Here is a 22173-nt window from a genome sequence, read left to right as displayed (position 1 = left end):
AATGGCCCTATCAGGTGAATGGGACTGTGAGGGAACTACGTGAAAGAATGTTTTTTTATTGTTTGAATTTTATTTACTATACAACATTATCAATATATATATGACAAAAAAGCACATTATTGAGCACACTGATCTAAACACAGACACTTTTGTGCCATTCCTGAAACAGGAATTGGTCAGATTTTTCTGGTTAAAATTTCGATTTGTGATTTAAAATTCACAAAAAGTACTATTTATATTTGCCTTGGTGAGCATAAGAGACTTCTTTCAAAAACATAAAAAATCTTACCAACCCCAACTTTGGAACTGTAGTTTACTGTACTTTCCCACCACTTTTAGTGCATTGTGTAATTATGCTAATTGGGATGCAGCCTAACGTTTGTTCAGAATAAGGTGAAGGTCTGTTCTCTCTGTAGGAATGCTAAGTGTCTCAGTGTGGGGCTTTAATCTGTCTGACCCTCTGCCCCGGTTTGGAGAAATACCGCCTCACGACTGCTAGGTACACGTTGTTTAGACATTCCTGTCAGATTCACGTTCGCACATCAAATGCAGGATTTATATGGGCTCTGACTAAATTAGTCGCAAACTGACAATCTCAGATAGTTTAGACACCACAATTCTGTTTTGTGGGATTTTTAAGGCTTTAGGGCTGTACTGAACCCTGTGCATGTAAGTCTCAGGCCTGGTGTAAATGGTTGTCTCAGACAGGGCTTAGATAAATTAGGACATTTAAGTAGCTTTTATAAACATAAAAACATTACTGCTGTGCATCTTGAGACAAAACAATGGTACTGACATATTTTAAGATATACCAGTGCATGTTGCTTTGAGTTAAATCAGCTCAAACTTGCATTTTAGTCTGGGACTAGGCTTAAGCCTGGTCTGTCTCCTAAGCTCATGCCTTTAAGCTCATGTTTTTTAAGGTTCTCATTCATTTTCTTCATAGGAACTTAAAAAAAATTCTTCAATATCAAGCTTAAGATGCATCATAACTTTACAAAGAAAAAAAGTCTGTGGAAAAAAAGCTTAAAAAACAAATCAGAACTCCTTTGTAACCATAGCAACATGCTAAGAGTCACCCACAACAACCTAGCATTGTGACGGTAACTATTTGCGCTATAAGAATGGGCCATTATCTTGTTTTATTAGTTTTATTAGATATCATACAACCCAAGTCCCATGCGAAAGTCAAGAACAAAAACAAAACATGAAACTAAAGGTCATGCACCTTATTTGATAAACGAAAATATCAAATGATTTAATTACATTATTATATTCATGTGCACTTTAATGTTCAGTAAAACTGCAAACCAGACTCAAGGAAACCCGAGCATCAGTTGGCTGTACATAAAGTTTGAAATAGTTTTTATTTATGTAAAAAAAAAAAAAATCAAAGTGTGAAAATGAAAGCCTCTATGGAACAGACACTGTGCAGATAATGTCAGCGTGTTCTTCAGGGCTCGTAAAACAGGACCTCTGTTTATGGTGGGTGTAAATTGTCCTCCTGTGGCTTTAGAGTTAAACATTACAGAAGTCACACGCTGCCAGTGAGCTGTCTTTCCTCGCGACAAGCTAAGGAGATTTATTTGAGGACTGTCTGTCCACACACACCATCCATCCACAAAGATAACTACTCAGAGTTGTCCTCACTATCAGATAGGAAGTCATTTTAGTAACAAGCGTATCAAAAAGCACTATACTGTTTTTTTGTTGTTGTTGTTTTTTTAAAATATGGTTTTAATGCTGTGTGTCAAGCAATGATTAGCAGGCTAGGGGTGATGTATTTAAAGGTGCACAGTACAGTGTTGATCAATAATGATTCCACTTTCTCCTCAGTTTTCCAAAGAGATCCTCGCCAATATTTATTCAGCATACATCGACAACTTCATGAACGCCAAAGACGCAGTGAGAATTGCAAAGGAAGCCAAGCCAGCTTTCCTAAAGTTTCTAGAGGTACATTACGGCTTTGTGTGTGTGTGTGTGTGTGTGCGTGCGTGTGCGTGTGTGTGTGTGTGTGTGTGTGTGTGTGTGTGTGTGTGTGTGTGTGTGTGTGTGTGTGTGTGTGTGTGTGTGTGTGTGTGTGTGTGTGTGTGTGTGTAAAAATAATTCTACACTACAATTATCCCCTCAAGAGGCTGTTTGGCAGCTCTTGGACATTATATGGCCATTTGGCACAGCTAAACTTTAAATATATGGATTTTGTCATTGTGCAAACTATGACCTGTTAAAACAGAGAAAGAAAGGTTTCATTTTCTGTATTTGTGTTGGACTTTTAATGTCTTTAACTGGAGATGAGGGTAAACCAGTGTTATTTTAGTATTATTTCTATGCTATTATATTTATGAATGTTTTGAAATAGCTTTTTATTTTTTTATATATATTTTTTCATTTCCATTTTTTTTTTAAGTTTTAGTTTTAATAATTTTAGTGCTTAAAAATATTTATTTCAGTTAGTTGCCTTGAAAACATTTCTAATTTTTAAGTTTTGAAGTGTAAGTTTTTTTCCATCTAATATTTATATTTATTTATATTTCAGCCTCATTTTAATTAATAAAAAATATTTTAAATAGTTTTAGTTAACAATAATACATTTAACTGGGTTAAAAAAAATGATGTAAATTCCCTAGTTTCAAATGCATATTTATCTTTATCAGTTGAATCATAACATGTTTGAGGTGTTTTTGAACTCAGCTGTTCGAAGATTACTGCCCTCTAATGGTTACTCTGCAAACTGAACCTAAACGAAGTTATCTAGTAAAGCATGGTTGGATAAACTGTACACATGAAGTTGAAATCAAGATAAAGTATGGTAGTACTTCTAAACTTTTTGTTTGTGTTCCATTTCTCTGTTATTCTATCTCTTTCCTCCTCAGCAAAGCATGCGTGAGAATAAGGAGAAACAAGCTCTGGGTGATCTGATGATAAAGCCAGTGCAGCGGATCCCACGATACGAGCTGCTAGTTAAGGTGACACTAACCATCCCCTTTTTATTTTGACCATTTTGTGTCTGTTAGTTTTTATTTAGAAGTTTTCTTTTCATGTATTGTTGCTTGTTTAGAACACATTAGGTAGGGCTGAACGATGAATTGAAATAAAATCGAAATTACAATGTGTCTAGTACATTATCGAAGGGCCTTGGTTTGCAGTAAATGCATCTTCTTACTTCAAAACGTTTATTTGGGAATACAACATGCACTATCCATTTCAGCAAATATGTTAATGAGAAGCATTTCTAAACCTAAATTTGGCAGATTTCCACCAAAATAAAAGCTCAATGGTTTAATTTAGAAATTAAGTTAAGAAATTAAATTAATATTTAATAATAAACGTTATTATTGTTATTTTATAGTCAAATTGATAAATGGCAATAAAAGGATTTGTTTTTATGGCCAAATTGTGCAGTTTTTCAAACAAGCACAGCAAACAAAAATTGCATTTTTAATCACTATCACAATTTTAATCAAAAACTTTGCAGTTTTCCCAAATCATTCAGCCCTGACATCAGGTATGTTTGTGTGTGCTTACAGCTTAGCTACGTCATATTTATTTACCCATCTTTACTGTTAATCTTAAGGACAAAAATGCTAACATTCAATGCTATTTTACAGTCCTTTTCCGCATGTACATACTAGGTACTTATTATAGCAATTACAATAACTGGGTTATAACTAGGTACTATCCCTGAACCGACACCTAAACCAAACCATGTCGTTACCTTATATTACCAGTACTTTCTTGGGTAACTACACTGTAATTACACTGTAAGCACACGTACTGTAAAATAAAGTGTAACCGTTATCAATATCTAGGACTGAAACGTCATCCATGCATTTCATGTGTATTTTATTTTTAGTTACGTTTCCTGTTGTTTTGGTAGTTTAGGTTTTAAATGACACATTCTGTTTGTGGGCTTCAGGATCTTCTGAAACACACTCCCGAGGATCACCCGGACTACCTGTTTCTGCTGGAAGCCCAGAAGAACATCAAGCGACTGGCCGAGAGGATCAACAAGGGCAGACGGAGCGCGGAGGAGCTGGAGAAAGAGACGCGTGTCATGCAGGAGATCGAAGCGCACATTGAGGGCGTGGAGCATGTGAGAGACGTATAAATCAGCCTTACTTTTTATTCTTATTTTTATTTATGCATCTTTAATGATTCTTTTTTAAATCCCTGTTATGTAAATTATCCATATTTCATGCCCAGTATGTATGAAATGCGCATGAAAGAGGCTGTAAAAAATAAACTTGCCTCCCCTTACCTAATCCACTAGTTAATTGTTGCTTGAACTAGTCGACCTTACATTTTTGCTTGCAAACGCTATTTCACGTTGACTAAATATGTGCGATTGATTACAGTAGTTTGACGGCTAGTTTATATGAAAGCTTTTTTCGCCACAGAATACAAAAATAAATGATTGTGACCTTTTTTTAATATACACTGCATTTATACATTGCACATACATTGTAATATACAATGCAAGGCTGCATTTATTTGATAAAAAATATAACAACAAAAAAAAAAAACAGTAATATTCTTGAATATTATGACATTTTAAAATAACTGTTTTCTATGTGAATATATTTTGAAATGTAATTTGTTCCTGTGATCAAAGCTGAATTTTCAGCATCATTACTCCAGTCTTCAGTGTCACACGATCCTTCAGAAATCATTCTAATTTGATGATTTGATGCTCAAAAACATGTATTATCATTATCAGTGTTGGAAACAGTTATGTAATTTTTTTTTGTCATGATTCTTTGATGAATAGAAACTTCAAAGGAACAGCATTTATTTGAAATATAGTCTTTTGTAACATTATACATGTCTTTGCTGTCACTTTTGATCAATTTAATTCATCCTTGATGAATAAAAGTATTGATTTCTTTTATTTCTTTCCCCCAAAAATAAAATAAAAATTCTTACTGACCCCAAATCATCAAACCATCATATTAGAATGATTTCTGAAGGATCATGTGACACTGAAGACTGGAGTAATGATGCTGGAAATTCAGCTTTGATCACAGGAACAAATTACACTTTACTATATTCACATCATTCACATATTTCACAATATTACATTTTATTTATTTATTTTGTATTTTTAATCAAATAAATGCAGCCTTGGGTGAGCAGAAGAGACTTCTTTTAAAAACATTAAAAATCTTACCGATCCAAAACTTTTGACCGGTAGTGTATATCACAATTCTACGAAAAAACGTCAGAATTGCCAGGTTTATATATTGCGATTCTGACATTGTTTTCTCAGAATTGTGATATATAAACTTGCAATTGCGAGAAAAATATCAATTGTGTTGTGAGCTGACTTTATTTATTTCTTAGAATTGCAACTTTATCTCAATTGTGCCTTTATATCTCACAATTCTGAAAATTAAATTCAGAATTGCGAGTTTATATCTCAAAATTCTGGGACATAAAGTTAGAATTCCAAGATATAAACTCACAATTATAGAAAAAAGTCTGAATTGTGAGAGAAAAAGTCACAATTAGCTTTTTTATTTTTTTATTCTGTGGCGGAAATAAGCTTCAAGAAGTATGTTTGCCCTTTGGTGGTACGTAATAATGTTTTTTTTCCTGTCAGATCCTTAATCCGCAGAGGAAGTTCCTGAGACAAGAGATGGTGGTGGAATCGGTGAGCACAGATAAGCTCTTCATACAAGAAATAAGAACATTTTTTACCATAATGATGAGCTTTCTAAACTCCTGTGCTTCTCTTTACTGTAGAAAACGGTGGGCGGTAAGAAGGACCGATCTCTCTTTCTGTTCAGTGATCTGCTCATCTGCACCACGCTGAAGAGGAAGTCTGGATCTCTTCGCAGGAGCTCCATGAGTTTGTGAGTTCTGATGCTCATTTGCAGCTTTCTTTTAATAGTCCATAGATGTGAGGAGGTCCTGGGAAAACTGATGTTTGGTTTAGAAACCCCAGAGTCCCCTGAGCACTTCTGCTCTGCAGTCCAAAGCCAATGCAGTTTATCTCCGAATAACACTGCACCCTAGTGGACGGTCAGGAAAACAGCACCGATATAGTCTGTAACATATCTCATTTAGCAGATGCTTTAAAGGGGACCTATTATGTTAATTTTGTTTTTTGGGTTTACAAGAATGGGTTTTCATGCTTGAATGTTCAAAAAACACATTATATTTAACATATTTGACATTGTTGCAGAACCCAGTCTGTCAGTAACACTCTGTTTAGTTCATGTCTCTATGAACTCCTTCTGAAAAGCATAGTGTGCTCTAATTAGTTGACTGGACCAGTGTGTTGTGTGATTGGTCAACCACTTTGAGCGTGTTTGGGAGAGGTCACGTCCCTTACCATAACGGCATCGTCCTTTTTTTGTGTGTGTGTTTGCGGGAATAATTTAAAGGTAGTTGCGAAGAAGCTAGCAATAGCAAGTTAGCTTTGAAAACATAAGCCCTCTAAAGCCACTTCTCCTCCAAAACACATGATGCGCACAGCAGAATCAGCAAAGCATCTTACCTCATGTCTCAAAGAACATAACATTGTAATAATAATGGACGTAAATAATGAAGTGTCTTGTAAATGTTTCAGTGGGGATCTTTCATGATTAACCCTTGTGGCATTTGAATCACCAACCTTTCAGATGCAAGACTAGATCTTTAAATATCCTCGACTGATGATTATCATCTCTCTGCCACTCTTTCAGATATTCCGCTGCTAGTGTCATTGACACCTCGAGTAAATATAAGTTCCTGTGGAAACTGCCCATAGAAGATGTGGAGGTGGTTAAAGGTAGCGTTATTATCACACACAATCAGTATGACACGATGTTTACCATGTTTGGGTTTTTGCTCTTTTTTTTCTTTTTTTTACATGCTCTTAAAATGGAAATTCATTCATTCATACATTCATTATTTTGCCCCTTTTGTTAGGCTACTTTCTTTTCGATACTTAGTTTGACTTTATTTTATTGACTCAATGTCATTTTATCATCACAGGTTCTAATCAAGCCACTAACAGAGAAAATATCCAGAAAACCATCAGTCGTCTGGATGAAGATCTCAGCACGCTTGGACAAATAAGCAAGCTGTCAGAAACACTCAGTTTCCCCCATCAGGTCTGTCAAGCTTTAGTCTATAAAACACCTCATATTAATTTGTTGTTGTATTGCTGTTGCTATAAAGTGTTGGTCACTTGGTAGAAACTTAGACTCATTAACATACTGTAGCGTTTTTACATGCAGTATGTGCCTCTTCTCTCCCACTCAGAAGAATGAGTGAAATATTCTGAACTGCTTTTCTCTGTCTGTGTCAGAGTTTGGATGATGTGATAAAGGATCTGATGGCGTCAGTGCACCGGGAGCTGGCGGAGAAACAGTCTCTGGCTTTCAGCATGACGTTACTACCCACTAAACTAGAGCTGACCACCGCTTCAGCCGAGACCACCTTCATCTTTGAGTTCAGCAGCCCTGATGCCCGCAGTAACTTTGAGCAGGCGTTTGAGGAGGCCAAGAAGAAGCTCGGTAAATAGTCTACCACCAGCAATTTACATCTAATTATTACTTTCCTAAAAAAAAGGAGGGGGATTATAATTTTCTGTTATGAACTTGGTGCAAACATTTAGCACAAGACAGACTAGTAAAAATGACAATATAAATGTATATAGAGAGAGAGATTTTATACACACACACACACACACACACACACACACACATATATATATATATTATATTATATTATATTATATTATATTATAAACAGTATCCACTCTCTCTCTCTCTCTCTCTCTCTCTCTCTCTCTCTCTCTCTCTCTCTCTCTCTATATATATATATATATATATATAAAACTGTGTTATTTTAGTATTTATATTATAGAATAATTTTGTTTACGTTTTAGTTATTGTGATTTTGACATTTTTATTAGTTTACTTACTGAAATATACAAGTCTAAGTTAAAATACTAAAATTACTAATTTAGTCATTTAGAATAATTTAGACTTATTAATTTCAGTTAATTGCCAAGGCAACATTTCACATTTTATCTATCTATCTATCTATCTATCTATCTATCTATCTATCTATCTATCTATCTATCTATCTATCTATCTATCTATATATATATATATATATATATATATATATATATATATATATATATATATATATATATGCAAAGCTCAATAAATAGTATGTATTCATGCAAAATCCTAAACATACTGCATATATTAATGTATAGCCAGCACAAATTGTATATATTCAGTGAAAATGCCAATAATTACTACACTATATTCTTTACAAAGCCTGAGAAATACGATCTACAGTAGTGGCCAAAAGTGATGTCTGGGGTGATATTTTAATTTTTTTATGATCCTACAAGTTCAATTAAACAATCAAAATATGAGGAAAATATTTTATGTTTATTAAATATTTTAAATGTGAAGGAAAAACAAAACACTAAACTTGGTTAAAGGTATACTACTAATAATACAATTATAATGCAAAAAGATAATAATAGAAGGTATTTATCTGTCGAAATTATCTGGCAAAGAAAAAGCATAGAAAAACTAAAATACATTTGACTACAACATAATCAGTTATTAATGTTTCGTTTATTATTACTTATTTTCTTTGTATGACATTATGGCCAAAAATGATGTCTGCACAATTCGCCATGTTTCATTGTGTTATCACAAATAAAACAATTGACTCCAAGCACAACTATGCAATATGCTTACAAAATCTTTAACAAATTTTTAATAATATTTAAATAAAGGGTGAACATCACATTTGGCCACTACTGTATATTCATGGCAAAAAAAACAAATACTGCATATATTCATGAGAAGGCCAATAAATACTTGATATATTTATGAAACATACTTCATACTATCCCAACAAATATGGTGTATATATTAATGAAAAAGCCAATAAATGCTATATATTCATGACAAGTCCTACATATTGTACGTATTCATCCAGCCATGAACAAAGACCAGTGGGACCCCGAGTTCCTGAAGGCCATTCCCATCATGAAGACCCGCAGCGGGATGCAGTTTTCCTGCGCCTCCCCCAGCCACAGCTGTCCAGAGAACACATATGAGGTGTGGGTGTGTAACAGCGACGGGTACGTGGGTCAGGTGTGTCTGCTGAACATCCGAGATGAGCCCACGGTGGAGGCCTGCATCGCCGTCTGCTCCGCTCGCATTATCTGCATCGCCGCCGTGCCGGGCCTGAAGAGCAGGTGAGTCCCGACGGCCCTAAACGCACCTGTTTGTGCGGCAGAGTCAGGACAGATTCTCCTGTTAAAGACTAATAATAGATGCCCTGTGTTGATGAGCACCATGAGACTATTATGTTAGAATCCCCATACAGATAGGACATGCTCACACTGCTAATGAGAACATTCTAGGTTATTTTCAACCTAAAGTGAATGTTCTTCATGTGTGGCATGATCATTCCAACATCCTTCAGTATGTAAATGAACAGTACAGTTCTCCACTAGTCCTACCTATTAAAGGTGCTGTAAAAGCATAGAAATACCATAATGTTTAAATTTAGGAAAATGTTAAGTTCAAATACTTGTTTCTCCAAAAAAAAAAACAATGCTACAGCCAGTTATTCTACTTCGAAATGTGCATTATGTGTCGGAATGTCTGTTTTTGTTTTGGTCTGCGTGATCCCGCCCGCTGTCAATTTACCCAATAGTATTTCGACACCCCAGTTGATGGAAAACACAGCGTATTGCAGCCATGGAAGCCAGCAAATGAACTGGGTCAGAGATCGCAGATTCTACCCGTCCCAAAAAGCCTCGCCAATTAAAACGTTCTAAACGTATACATTAGCTAATCAGCTTACAGTGTAAGGCTTGTCACTTTCCATTGTCAGTTGCACGCCTGTCTTAATCTGGCAACTCGTGTGAACATCAAGTTAGGAGGAAGAACAACTCTCTCTGATATTTTGAATTTGGACTGCAGTACCCATTTCAACCACTAGCTGTCCATATTACACACTGCACCTTTAAGGATGGTAGACAGTTTTGTAGCTAAAATAACAAAACATTTTACTAAAACATTCGGTTTCACTTTATTTTGATGGTCCCTTTAACACATTCTGTTGACTATAAGTAACGTTGCACCTACATGTCTCTCATTAGAGTGTTAGTAGAGTATTAGTAGACTGATAGGGTTAGGGTTTGAATAAGTTGACATGTAGTTGCAAAGTTTCTTATAGTCAATGGAATGTCTGTTGGGGACCATCACAATATAGAGTTAGCAGATATTAAGCAGACAGTCTACTAATACTCTAATGAGAGTTATCTGACATGTAGTTGCAAAGTTACTTATAGTCAACGGAATGTTCAAAAGGGACCATTAAAATAAAGTGTTACCAAACATTCATATGTATATATGAATATGCCTTTTAAGACAGGTTTGCCTCTGTTCATCTAATGCATTTTTCTACACATATATGCAGTTTGCATGTGCAAAAATGTCCGTTCTGTCTGCAGAGAACGTGTCGGTCATTCCACCCCCTCCGCCCCATCAAATCCAACGCCGTCTACACAACCCCAGCTTCATATCTGCATCTCTGGCTCGTCCCTGGAGCTCAGCGAGCCCCCCGTAGTGCCCGCAGCAGAGCTTGTGCCTTTCGACAGCGATGACACCGATGATGAAGACTCTCCCAGCCCTTCATCGACACTGCAGAGTCAAGCCTCCCATTCCACCATCTCATCCACCTTCGGCAGTGAGTTAAAGCACATTTACAGTCTCTAAAATCAAATACTACCTGACAGAAGTTTGGAATAATTAAGTCTCTTATGCTCACCAAGGCTTTTATTTGATCAGTAATATTGTGAAAAATGATTACAGTTTAAAAGAAGTTAATAAAATGTATTTTATTCCTTTTGACAGAGCTGAATTTTCAGCATCATTACTCTTCAGTGTGCCGATTTGCTTATTTGACTTAATAGAGACTTCTTTCATAAACATTAATTATTCTAATCTTTTAAAAGGCGGAGTACCTTACACTCACCCTCATGTCACTCAAAACACGTTTATTTTGCAATTTGTGTCTTATTAATGATGTTTTTTTTCCTCTCAGATGATGAGGCAGTCGTTTCAAAGGACATAGCCACAGAGACCACCAGCTCCGAGGAGGAACAAGAGTTTCCCGTCCCCAACTCATTCGGGGCCCCTCGGCTCAGTGCGGACAGTCCCGTGGACGGCCGAGCCATGCGCCGGTCCAGTCGAGGGTCCTTCACCCGTGCCAGCCTGGAGGACCTGCTGAGCATCGACCCAGAGGCGTACCAGAGCTCCGTCTGGCTCGGGACCGAGGACGGCTGGTGGGTCATTGCATGACTGCGGATTTACGAAAATAATACACTGTAAAAAATGATATGATCAGTAAGTTATGACAACATGTGTTTTTACATTGCTTTAATCAAAATAAGGTAAGCAATTTTCAACTTTGTTTATAAGTTGTACAAGATTCAACTAATTTATTAGTAAGTTAAGTCAGTTTAATGTAATTTAGGTTGAAATGACTTTAACATCCAAGTTGATTGTACTTAAAAAGGTAAGGTTTAATTTACAGTGTACACTTAACCTTTATAATGTGGCGTAGTGTGGTACTTAATTTGGCTATTTTAGCATTATTTATACTGTTATAGTATTTTTGTAATTAGCTTTTGTTTGTTTTATATTTAGATATTTCATTTTATGTCATTTTGAAAAAAATATTTCTATTTAGCTTAAATTTATATTTATTTCAGTTTTAATTTTTTTTTTTCAACTTCAACTTATTCATATCAGTTAGTTGCCAAGGCAACATTTCTAATTTTTAAGTTTTTTTAAAGTTTAAGTTTAGGTTTTATGAGAATAAATGACACTTAACTTGATGTAGGGCGGTAGCCTTTTAAACAAATTTTAAATAGGTTGCGATCCTATTGTTGGTTATTATTAATATTTTCACTGCACACTTGGCCATGATTATATCAGCCTAAATAAAAGCAATTATTTTCGCTAAAGATTTTTTCTTTGAAAATAGAAAGTCATAACACCTAAAAAACAAGATAATTTCATGTTAACTTTTAAGTTAAGTATTATAATAATTTTCATTAAGTCTTTACCAAACCCTATATAATGCTCAACTTATCATTCAGATAAACGTATAATATATCAAGTCGTTTTCATTACGATTCTGATTATTTCAATGGAAAATTAATGATCTGTTTTATATAACGTGATTTGTTAAAGTAATTATTATAAGTGTTTAAACTTGTGTTTAGACTGCATTTTAAACCCACGGGCCTAATTAGAAGTTGAACGGGAGTAGCACTCAATGATGTAAGCACATTCCCCTGCTGTTCCTTCTGTTTGGGGTTTAATTCTCACCTCAGGTGATCCTGATCTGACTACAGTTCCACCCCTTTGACGCGTTCCCAGAGAGACACACATTATCTCATGCTCAAACCTGCCCATGTCCTCAGTGCATCCTGTCACTTTCCATCCAGTCATTTACTCTCTCTCTCTCTCTCTCTCTCTCTCTCTCTCCTTCACACTAGCAGGTGTGAAGTGTTTGTTCATGCCTCAATGCCAGTCGACAGTCAAAACAAACAGAACACAATAAGATGTCTTAAGGAGCATTTTACTTGATTCCTGTCTATATAATGCATTTTAAGTAAGGAAAAGTTGACGACGGGCTGTTGAATTATTAGAAAATAATGCACACCTGAGGTAGTAATGTTACATTTTGGGTGTGCATTATTTTCCAATATTTTCTAATTCAACAGCCCGAGTTACATGTCTATAGCTCAACTTTTCTTTATGAGAACATGCAACTGATTTATGTCTTTAACTACATATTGTAAATAATTACACTTTAATGAGCCTTAAGTACACATAACAAAGTCCATTGTGAGTGAGCTGAAAGTGTGAATGTCCGAATGGGCCAGTTCATTTTCAGAAAAGTTTCTTTAGCAGCAAATCAGCATATTAGAATGATTTCTGAAGCAGTCTTGGGTGTATAATTCATTACGAAATAATTGAATTACTTTTCCCTTGTAAAAGAAAAAAAGTAAGGGATTACTCCTATTTTTGTGTAATTTAATTACAGTTACTTCTGATGTAATTGCATTAAATACTGTATAGACTATAGAACAGTTTTATATAAAACGATTGTGGATTTAACATCAAAATTTTACATCTAATGTTAAAATGTATGTTTTTAATGTAACCTTCTCCCTTTAAAAAACTTTGTCCAGTTCAAGAATAATTGATGGCATATACTATTTATTTGAAAGAATTCAAATAACCGTTTTCATTTCTATCCTAACTGGTTGATATAGGATTAAGAAAGTAATTAGTAATGCAATACTTTTTAGACAAATTTTTAGACTAATAACAACTAATTAGTACAATAATCTTTGTAATTATGTAATTAGTAGCAAGTAATTACCTTTTTAGAGTAACTTTTCTGAAGGATCATGTGACAATGAAGCCTAGAGTAATGATGTTGAAAATTCAGCTTTGCATCACAGGAACAAATTACACTTTTAAATATATCCAAACAGAAAACAGTCAATTTAATTGGTAATAATATTTCACATTATTAATGTTTTTTTTCTGTGTTTTGGATCAAATAAATGTGGCCTTGGTGAGAATAGGAGACTTTTTTTTCCAAAAAACATTAAAACAATCTTAACTTTTGAATGATAGTGTAACTTAAGTTTGTGATTACCAGTAAACAAATAAGACAAAAAGTCATTTTTCATAAGCATAATAATGTAATCATGAATGTCTCACTGTTTTTTTTTTCAGTATCCATGTGTACCAGTCCTCAGACAACATCAGAAACAGGAAGAACAGTATGAAGATGCAACATTCTGCTTCTATCCTATGTATTCTGTAAGCAGCCGCTTGACTCATTGATCTGTTGCCATGTTAACTTAACCAGCATCGGCATCGAACCTCAACATCTTTGTTTTATTTCCAGGTATTTTGACAACAAGGTGTTTGTGTCTCTGGCAAACGGGGAGGTGATTGTTTATCAGAGGGAAGCAGGTGAGCACAGATTCATAAAAAATATATATATATTCATTTTGAACATTTTGAGTGATTTACAAAAAGTCTCTGTCTTCTTTTTGCATAACAGGAAGTTTCTGGGATCCTCAGAGTTCTCAAACGCTGTGTCTGGGCTCTCCAAGCGGACCCGTGACCAAAATGGTTCCTGTGGCGGGAAAACTGTGGTGTGGCTGTCAGAACCGGGTCCTTATTGTCAACACCGGCTCTTTAACACAAGAGGTCAGACCCAAACTACGTGCGGACGACATCTGGAAGGAGACTTTTTGATTTAAAAGACAGTTCATATTCAGTAATATTATCGATTCAGCTGCATTGACACCATCAGATGAGAACAACATTTTAATTGAATTGAGATGGATGACACTAACTTTGCAACATTAGCCATGCTTCCATCCAGCTATTTTTATGCGACTTTTGGGATACTAAAAACCCTGGATGGAAACGCCAAGATGTGCAAAAATTATAAAAATGCGATCAATTGAAAAGTACACATGCGCATAAACTAAGATGGAAACACATTTACCAAAACATTTATGATGTATGAAGAAAGACCCACAGTGGCTTTCCCGATGGTGGCAACTTCCATTTTTATTACAGATATTTTGGGCCAATTTTTCTTTGCTTTCGGTGCTTTATTAGCAAATGTTTTATGCGATATTCCAATCTTGCACATAACTTTATATGGAAATTAAGCTGAATAATGACACTATTATTTTAAGAGCTGCTTTACAGCTTAAATTGACTTTGTTTCATTACTGATGAATTTTACAACATTAACAATGTCATTTTCCTGTTTTTTTTATTTTATGTGAAGCAACTTTGAAACAATCTGTCTTGCAAAAAGCGCTTTATAAATCAATTTGACTTGACTATTGACATCAGCAGATTAAACATTTAGCTAACACTTTAGTTTAGGGTCCAATTCTTACTATTAACTAGTTGCTTATTAGCATGCATATGACTAGGATATTGGCTGTTTATTAATACTTATAAAGCACATATTAATGCCTTATTCTACATGACCATATTCTACATCCCTTAATCTAAACTTAACTATGTTATTAGTTATTAACTATTAACTTTATTAACTAGTTATTAACTATTAACTAAACTTACTACCTTACTAACTCTCAATAAACAGTAATTAGGAGTTTATTGAGAAAAAAGTCATAGCTAATGGTTAGTTGGACCCTAAGCTAAAGAGTGACCATCACCTTTTGCAATTTTCACTTTCTGTCTCATTGTATATTTTAATTTCTTCTTCAGCACTCGTTCCAAGTGGGTCAGGACAGCGGGCGCTGTGTGACCAGTATGGTGAGCTACGGCAAAGGCGTATGGATTGCTTTACAGGGCAGTGCTCATGTGCGACTGTACCACGCTTCCTCATACGAGAGCCTCACGGAGGTCGACGTGGCACCAGCCGTGCACAAGATGCTTGCAGGTATTGTTAAGTCTGCATTTATTCATGATTTTCACCTGCTGCATGTTAAAACAAGGGGGGGGAATCAGTAACACTTTATTTCGATAGCCTGCTTTAGACATTCTGCTAACTATAGGTAACTTTGCAACTACTTAGCAGACATTAGAGTATTAGTAGACTGTCTGATTAATATCTGCTAATACTTTATTTTGATGCTCCTCAACAGACATTCTACTGATTATGCAAATACATGTCAACTTATTCTACTAACCCTAACCTAAATCTACTAATACTCAATGAGAGTTAGTTGACGTAGTTGCAAAGTTCCTCATAGTTAGTAGAATGTTTTGTTTAAGAGCTGATTGTATTATACTTTGCAGAATAAAATAAAGCCCTTTCTTTTAGGGTCTGATGCCATTATCCGGCAGCACAAAGCAGCCTGTTTGCGGATCACCGCTCTTCTGGCATGTAAGGACCTGCTGTGGATTGGCACCAGTGCAGGGGTGGTCCTGACTCTGGCTATCCCGCCAGTGTCCTCCAGCACTGGGCCGGGCACTCTGCGTGCCCCCCTCCTCCCCATGGGCTCCGCTCATGGCCACACGGGACACGTCCGCTTCCTCACGTGCATAGAGCTGCCCGAGGGCTTTGACGTCAACTTCCCACCGACGTCGGAATCAGGTTTGTTTCTCACAGCCTATTGCAGTCTGGGTAATATTGACAGAGGATCTGGCAACAAAACAGCATTACAGCAATACAGAGACATTGATCTGTTTTGTGTGTTTTTTTTTGTCTACAACCTGAAATTCAGAGTGTTAAGAGTTCAGTGACTTAATCTGTTCTAGTTGGTGTCCATAATGTGTTGTCATTTTATCAATTGTTATACAATTATTATTTTTTGAGCAGTATATTTAAAAAATTGACCATATTATACTGCCATATGATATACATAAGAACAATAATACTAATGATATGACATACTTAACAATTACATACTTACCATTATCATAATCATGTGTTTGTGTTTTATGAATGGGGAAACACTCCAACAATGACATGGGGAACCACCAATTGCAGGATTGTTGGAGTGTTTCCCCATTCATAAAACACAAACACATGATTATGATAATGGTAATTAAATCAATATTTTAAGATAGATATTTATTTTATTTTATAAATGTTATGGTATTCATTAAACCCCAAAACATGGTTAATAATAATTAAATAAATAATTTAAGATATATATATACATATATAGAGCGGTATATATATATTTATTTATTTATTTTTTCATTTTAGGAATGTCATGGTATTCATGAAACACGCAATTATGGCCCTGCAAAATTGTCATATTAAATTTTTATTTTATTTTATTTCGCTCAAATAACAAACTGGCTAAAACACACGTTAGACAATTTGCTTGATTTATTGAAACGCAGAACTTTCTTTTTCTACAGTTGCAGTGTTGACCGTTCCCAATTTTAATTTTTAACAGGTAGACTGCGATAATCATGAACCTAATTACACCTGCTATTCACATCCATCTCAACTGGTCAGAGATAAAAAACGTCACTCAAACCATCACATTTGTAGTATAAACGCTAATGGGTCTTAATGCATCCCGCACAACAAAAAAGGACTGCATACTTACCTGTCAATCAACCATTGAGTTTTGAGTGTTTTAAACTTGCCTGGTTTGACTAGTACTTATAAACGGATGCATCCAAGATGGATGTTAACATAGCATCAAATGATGAATGAATATGTGTGTTTTACTGACTTTTCTTACAGTGAACTCTGAGAGCAGCAGTGGAGGCTTGCAGAGACGAGACTCAGCCCGACGGCGCGCTTCCACCCTCCTGCCCGTCAAATCCAACCTGCTGGTCATCAGCGGCGGCGACGGCTATGAAGACTTTAGACTGACCAATAGCAGCGAGACGGTGGGGCGGGACGACAGCACCAACCACTTACTGCTGTGGCGCGTGTAATGGAAGCCCCGCCCCCCACAAACCAAGCCGCTGGACTGGCCCACGCACTTCCCCCCGAAACCCCGCCCCTTCCTGTCCTCTGATGCATTGTGTACAAGCGTGTAACACGTCAACAAATGGGGTGTTTGTTTTCCGTTACGTTGTGTTACGTGTCATTTTGTTTCTTGGTGTGAAATTTTGATCTCGCTTGCCATGTGGTGTTTCCTGTGAGCGCTTTTGAATGTTGTGTTGAAACTTTAGACGCAGCTTTAAAAGCGGACAGAGAAGAAAAAGTGATTGTAAAAACCATAGCAGAGAAGATAATCAGAGAGGAACAGGTGAAGTAAAAAAGGAATAGACAGAATTGTTCGGTTGTTGGATAGAGAGCGGGTTTGAACGCATCGCACGAGGCAGGAAGGATTGTGGGTAATGTGTGGATGGACAACAGGGGAAAGACGAGTTTTTTCATCCTTCACTTTGTTAGAGGACAGTCCGCACACTTTTATGGTCAACTACTGGTCTCAACAGACTGTGATTTGAATCGAGAATGAAGATGTTTTTGTTAAACCTCTCATCGGAACGAGATGAGAGTTAATCTTACGTAACCAATGTGCAATATAAGGCTAGAGTACCTACAAACTGCTATACCACACACACACACACACACACATACACACACACACACTTTACTACTCCAATAATCAACAAAATCACAGTCAGAGATATTACACATTATCACTTTATTATTTTGGTTATAACATCAATCTTATGTATAAAAAAAATAAGACCTTCACTATATTATGTAAAAGAGCAGCAATGACATTCCATTTATAGGTATTGTGACATAAATTCCTTTTGTACAGTATTTATGTTTTTTTCATTTTTAGTTGAGTCTTTTTTTATAGCACTTAATTTATAAATAAGGTAGTCTGGCATTTTCTCTACTGAAAGATTTTGACGCTCAACTCAAGTTGGGTCAGTGAGTTTGTGAGAGAGATTGATTCAATTTTTTCGAAACCTTATTTGAGTGACAAAACATCCAGGTCATATTTCACCCTAAAATCAAAAAGAAATCAAATAATAATTCTGCATAAAGAAAATGAGGCCCATCTTCAGGACCATTTCAGATTTTCTTTTTGCATTGTGTTATTTAAATCACAATTAATCACATTTCCCCCAAATGTTTTAAATTAAAAAAAAATAATAATAATAATAATCTCATTCACTTTACTGTAAATCATGTGCATTATTTTTAAGGCAATTATTTAAAATTAAATTTAGTACAACAAATACTATGGTATGTATTTTAAAATTACAATATTGATTTTTTTTTTTTTTTTTTGCATTATGGTCATTGGAATTTGGGGAAAATGTGACTGTCATAAAAATGATGTAAAAACATAGTTTATTTGAATATAGTTTGAATTATAAAATGGACATGTTCTTGACAGGCTCCATGAGATTCACCCATTGACAGCTTTGTAATTCCAGTGGTCGTTTTCATCATCCTGGTAATTCAGGAAAGGGAATTTTGTTGTTGCTAAAGACAGCCTTGATTTGACGAATAGAGTTTGGAGTCGATAGATAAACTCTGTGCTTGTTTTATGAGTGTGCATGTGTGTAGATTATGACACGTAGAATGAAGTCAGACGGGTTACAGCCCTTTAACTGCATGTGGCCGCTTATAAGAGACAATTAACTGCTAAACCGCTCTGCCTGCGCCGCCCGCGCCGCCCGCCATCAGGTGGGTCCACTTCCTGTTAAATGAGCAATTTCAGCTGCCTTAGTTTGCCTGGAAAGAACAGAGTCAGTCACAAACACACCCAAATACTCGCTCACCCGCATCCAAAATGTGCCGAAGGATGTGAAGTCAGACTTTTCCCAGACTGCATCACGCATGGGAACATTTCACTAGTTTGTTTTATTGATTGATCTGGGTACGGTATGAATGCTCGCAGGTAGAAATCGTCACGAAGATCCTCAGAGAATCATATTTTCATAAACCGAGTCTGCATTTTAAAGTTTTAATCAAATATCTAAATCAATCAGTGATGATCGTCGAGTCTTACTGTTGTAAGTGACCCTCTCAGCCCTTTCTAGTTAAAGACGTCATCCATGTTTATTGTATATATTGCCTTTCTCTGTACATAGTGCTCTCACGGTCCACGATTGTTCATATGAATCTAATGGCATATTTTTATAAGTATTTGTGTCTATTTCTTTTCCTCATTTGGCATGTGCCGTCTCATTTAAATTAAAACTATTACAGTATTTTAAAAGAAGAAAAGAAAAGCCGGTCCTTGTAACAGTTGTCATGCTTTTTTCTTTTTCTTTTTTTTCACACCGTTGTCCTATGATGTCACTGTGGGTTTCTTTGTAATTAAACATTTCACTGATGCCAGAATCTCGAGGCTTTGGTTAACTCATTTACAAACATGCTCACACATGACTCATATGAGTCAATGTCAGGAAGTTTTCAATGATTGTGAACTGGCACCTCCTTGGGAAAGGAAACAAAATACTCTTTTGAAAAGGTCTGTTTTTTTAATGAGATGAAAAATAGCAAGATCACTTTCATTTTTGTCTTCCGTGTTGTTATATTGGTGTGTAAATCCATTGAACATTAGGTTATGATTATGGTTATGATTCACACTCATTGCTTTTGTTAATCATTTCCTTTTGTGATTAATAAAAGCAGTGAGTAGTAAGTGTAAAATATGATTCAAGTGTAAATCATCACTTAGATTTGAATTGTGAATTCAGCCGAAAATGACATTGTATGATTTTGGATTGTTGGATAAGCCTAGAAGGAGCAGAGGAGAGATAGGCCTAAATCACCATTAGGACATTTCATGCTTTTAATATTTTTATATACACTGCTGTTAAAATCAGTAGTATAACAGTGATACTGTGAAATAATTATTACAATTACTCATTATTATTCATTACCCCAGTCTTCAGTGTCACATGATCCTTCAGAAATCATGCTGATTTGCTGCTCAAGAAACACTTATTATTAATATCAATGTTGAAAACAATTGTGCTGCTTCATATTTCTGATTTTTTTCAGAATTCTTTGAAAAATAGAAAGTTCAAAAGAACAGTTTATTTGAATCAGAAATCTGTTGTCACATTATAAATGTCTTTACTGTCACTTTTGATCAATTTAATCGAGCCTTGCTGAATAAAGGTATTAATTTCCTTTCTTTTTTAATCTAAATCAGCGCTTTTGTTGCTGGTGTGTCATCAGCACAGTGTTCTGAATGACTGTCCAACATTGACCCCAACTGAATGAAATGCACAAGACCAAGTCACGTCATCTCACTGCGAACTAGTTGTGCGAGAGCACAAAGAAAGCTTTATAAATGTCACGCAATGAACATTCAGTGCCTGATAATGCAGTTCATGGTTTGTGTGAGAGATCTGGTTTTATTCTGACGCACAATTCGGTGCAGTTGGCGTATAAGAAACCAAAGAATGATGGAGACTACATTAACTTTCTCTCTCCCTCCCCCTCTCTCTCTCTCAGGTTACAGAGTAACAGTGAAGAAACATTTAATTAAAGATTTAGAGCATTTTTAAGGTTTCTACAGAAGCATCAATTAAACTAAATGCACACAAAAGAGTTGAACAATCATGCACTTTATTTACCAGCGAGGAGGAACACCACAGTTAGGGCCGTATAGGCAATTATGGGACTGTGTAAGATAATGAAAACATGCGCACAAACACACACACACACACACAAACTGATGCTTTTATCCAGTTATATTTTTAGGGTTATTGTGCTGAGCGGATTCACTGTCTTTGCCATCTTGTTTATTCAATTAAACAGGCCGTTCTTTTGAAAAATCTGAACTGTGTTTTGCATTTGAAGTAGTTAAGAATTACAGTTACATTTTATTTCAATAGTTTGCTTTAGACATTCTACTACTAACCATAAGTAACCTTGCAAATACATGTCAACTAACTCTTATTAGAGTAGACTGTTAAGTTATAGGGTTAATAGAATAAGCTGACGTGCCAAGTAAGTCTGTAAAATGTCTGTTGTGGGACCATCAAAATAGTGTTAGTATTACGCAGGTAGTCTAATACTTTAATGAGTTGACATGTTGTTGCAAAGTTACTTATATGTCTAAAGTGGACCATTGATATAAAGTGTTACCAGTTATGTTTGATTATTATTGAATGGAAGCTGAAAAATATCAAATATAACATACTTTTGCTGTTTGTTTTAACTGGTTATGGTGTTTGAACCTGAAACTAATTACAAATGTTGTGTCAATTTAATCAAATGTGCAGTTACACTTTAAAGGCAGGTGTGCTTATGTACTTTATACATTCATTCCATACATTAGTGTTAAAATCGTAAATGCATACCTCAGGTCTTCAGTGGCCCGTGATGTCATTCTCTACCCTCCTCCTCATTCATTTTTTAAAGTTAGACATCAACCTTCTAGGTATTCCTCAATCAATTAATTATTGACTATATAACAAGAAAAAAGAATACAATTATTTGTTAAAAATGCCTGTTTTCCCATTATTTTTTTTATAAAAAATTTAATAGGGTCACTAATGACCCGAGGTGTGTAACAGTGCAAGTAATTTCTTTTTCTGCACAAAAATAATTGAATCTTTGATGACTGAATAAGTGTAATTCACGTTTTTTCCACAAGGTGGCAATGTCTGTTACACAATGATGAAGTGAAATTTCACTCATAGTTACCGC

The 22173-nt window shown here is 35.5% G+C and overlaps 1 protein-coding gene across 2 annotated transcripts in view; it reads left to right on the top strand.

Annotated features, from left to right (window-relative positions):
- arhgef17 (Rho guanine nucleotide exchange factor (GEF) 17) overlaps nucleotides 1-19848 on the top strand; it is an 87417-nt gene extending 67569 nt beyond the window's left edge. Inside the window, exons 5-21 of one of the 2 annotated variants that reach the window (XM_084124281.1) lie at nucleotides 1837-1953; nucleotides 2874-2966; nucleotides 3917-4093; nucleotides 5600-5650; nucleotides 5743-5852; nucleotides 6687-6772; nucleotides 6979-7097; nucleotides 7295-7502; nucleotides 8959-9220; nucleotides 10487-10722; nucleotides 11080-11320; nucleotides 13797-13883; nucleotides 13972-14039; nucleotides 14131-14279; nucleotides 15327-15501; nucleotides 15886-16158; nucleotides 17269-19848. In XM_084124281.1, the coding sequence (XP_083980407.1) occupies nucleotides 1837-1953; nucleotides 2874-2966; nucleotides 3917-4093; nucleotides 5600-5650; nucleotides 5743-5852; nucleotides 6687-6772; nucleotides 6979-7097; nucleotides 7295-7502; nucleotides 8959-9220; nucleotides 10487-10722; nucleotides 11080-11320; nucleotides 13797-13883; nucleotides 13972-14039; nucleotides 14131-14279; nucleotides 15327-15501; nucleotides 15886-16158; nucleotides 17269-17465 (2649 nt within the window). In that variant the 3' untranslated portion in view covers nucleotides 17466-19848. Of the gene's footprint in view, nucleotides 1-1836; nucleotides 1954-2873; nucleotides 2967-3916; nucleotides 4103-5599; nucleotides 5651-5742; nucleotides 5853-6686; nucleotides 6773-6978; nucleotides 7098-7294; nucleotides 7503-8958; nucleotides 9221-10486; nucleotides 10723-11079; nucleotides 11321-13796; nucleotides 13884-13971; nucleotides 14040-14130; nucleotides 14280-15326; nucleotides 15502-15885; nucleotides 16159-17268 lie in introns of both variants that reach the window. The other variant, XM_084124280.1, reaches the window with a different exon arrangement.
- Nucleotides 19849-22173: the final 2325 nt, after the last annotated feature.

Source organism: Abramis brama (assembly GCF_963993115.1).
Source record: "Abramis brama genome assembly, chromosome: 9".
NCBI lineage: Eukaryota > Metazoa > Chordata > Actinopteri > Cypriniformes > Leuciscidae > Abramis > Abramis brama.
This window is presented reverse-complemented; position numbering and strand designations above follow the sequence as displayed.